This window comes from Atta colombica, unplaced genomic scaffold (assembly GCF_001594045.1).
Source record: "Atta colombica isolate Treedump-2 unplaced genomic scaffold, Acol1.0 scaffold295, whole genome shotgun sequence".
In the NCBI taxonomy this organism is placed as follows: Eukaryota; Metazoa; Arthropoda; class Insecta; order Hymenoptera; family Formicidae; genus Atta; species Atta colombica.
The window spans coordinates 1-423 of record NW_017259398.1 but is presented as its reverse complement, the minus strand read 5'-3'; the positions used below and the strand labels follow the sequence as shown (position 1 = coordinate 423).

Genomic DNA, 423 nt, shown 5'->3' with positions numbered 1-423 from the left:
TAAACTGTATATTTAAATATGTAAATTCTTATATGAAAAATTTTATCTGATATATCTTTCGGTTTCCGTATTTTTAAAGATTATTTTCTTTTAATAAGAAGAGAATTGTACTTTTGAAACATTAATACTTACTTGAGAAAGTGATCAAATGCTCGCTTGTCAACATATTCCAATCGCAATAACGGTGGCGAATCTGTCAATGGAGGAGCGAACGAACCAGTAAGCATTGCCCGACACCATTCTGACCTTCTGGCCAATCGTTCCCTCTCGACGGAATATATCCACGAATCGCCGGGTAATCCAGCCTAATAATTTGTTACAATTATTATTACAGCGTATTTGTATATGAATGATAGTATGTATGATAGTATGTAATTCCAAATAAATTTCATGTTAGCAAGTACTAAAGTTTTTTATATATTA

The 423-nt window shown here is 31.7% G+C and overlaps 1 protein-coding gene across 1 annotated transcript in view; it reads right to left on the bottom strand.

The window, feature by feature from the left end:
* Positions 1-305, bottom strand: part of LOC108690106 (BTB/POZ domain-containing protein 6-B) — a gene marked incomplete at its 5' end in the record, with an annotated part of 3,435 nt that extends 3,130 nt beyond the window's left edge. Inside the window, one exon of the mRNA XM_018197231.1 lies at positions 133-305. Within this exon, the coding sequence (XP_018052720.1) occupies positions 133-305 (173 nt within the window). The remainder of the gene's footprint in view (positions 1-132) is intronic.
* Between the last annotated feature and the right edge of the window lie 118 nt (positions 306-423).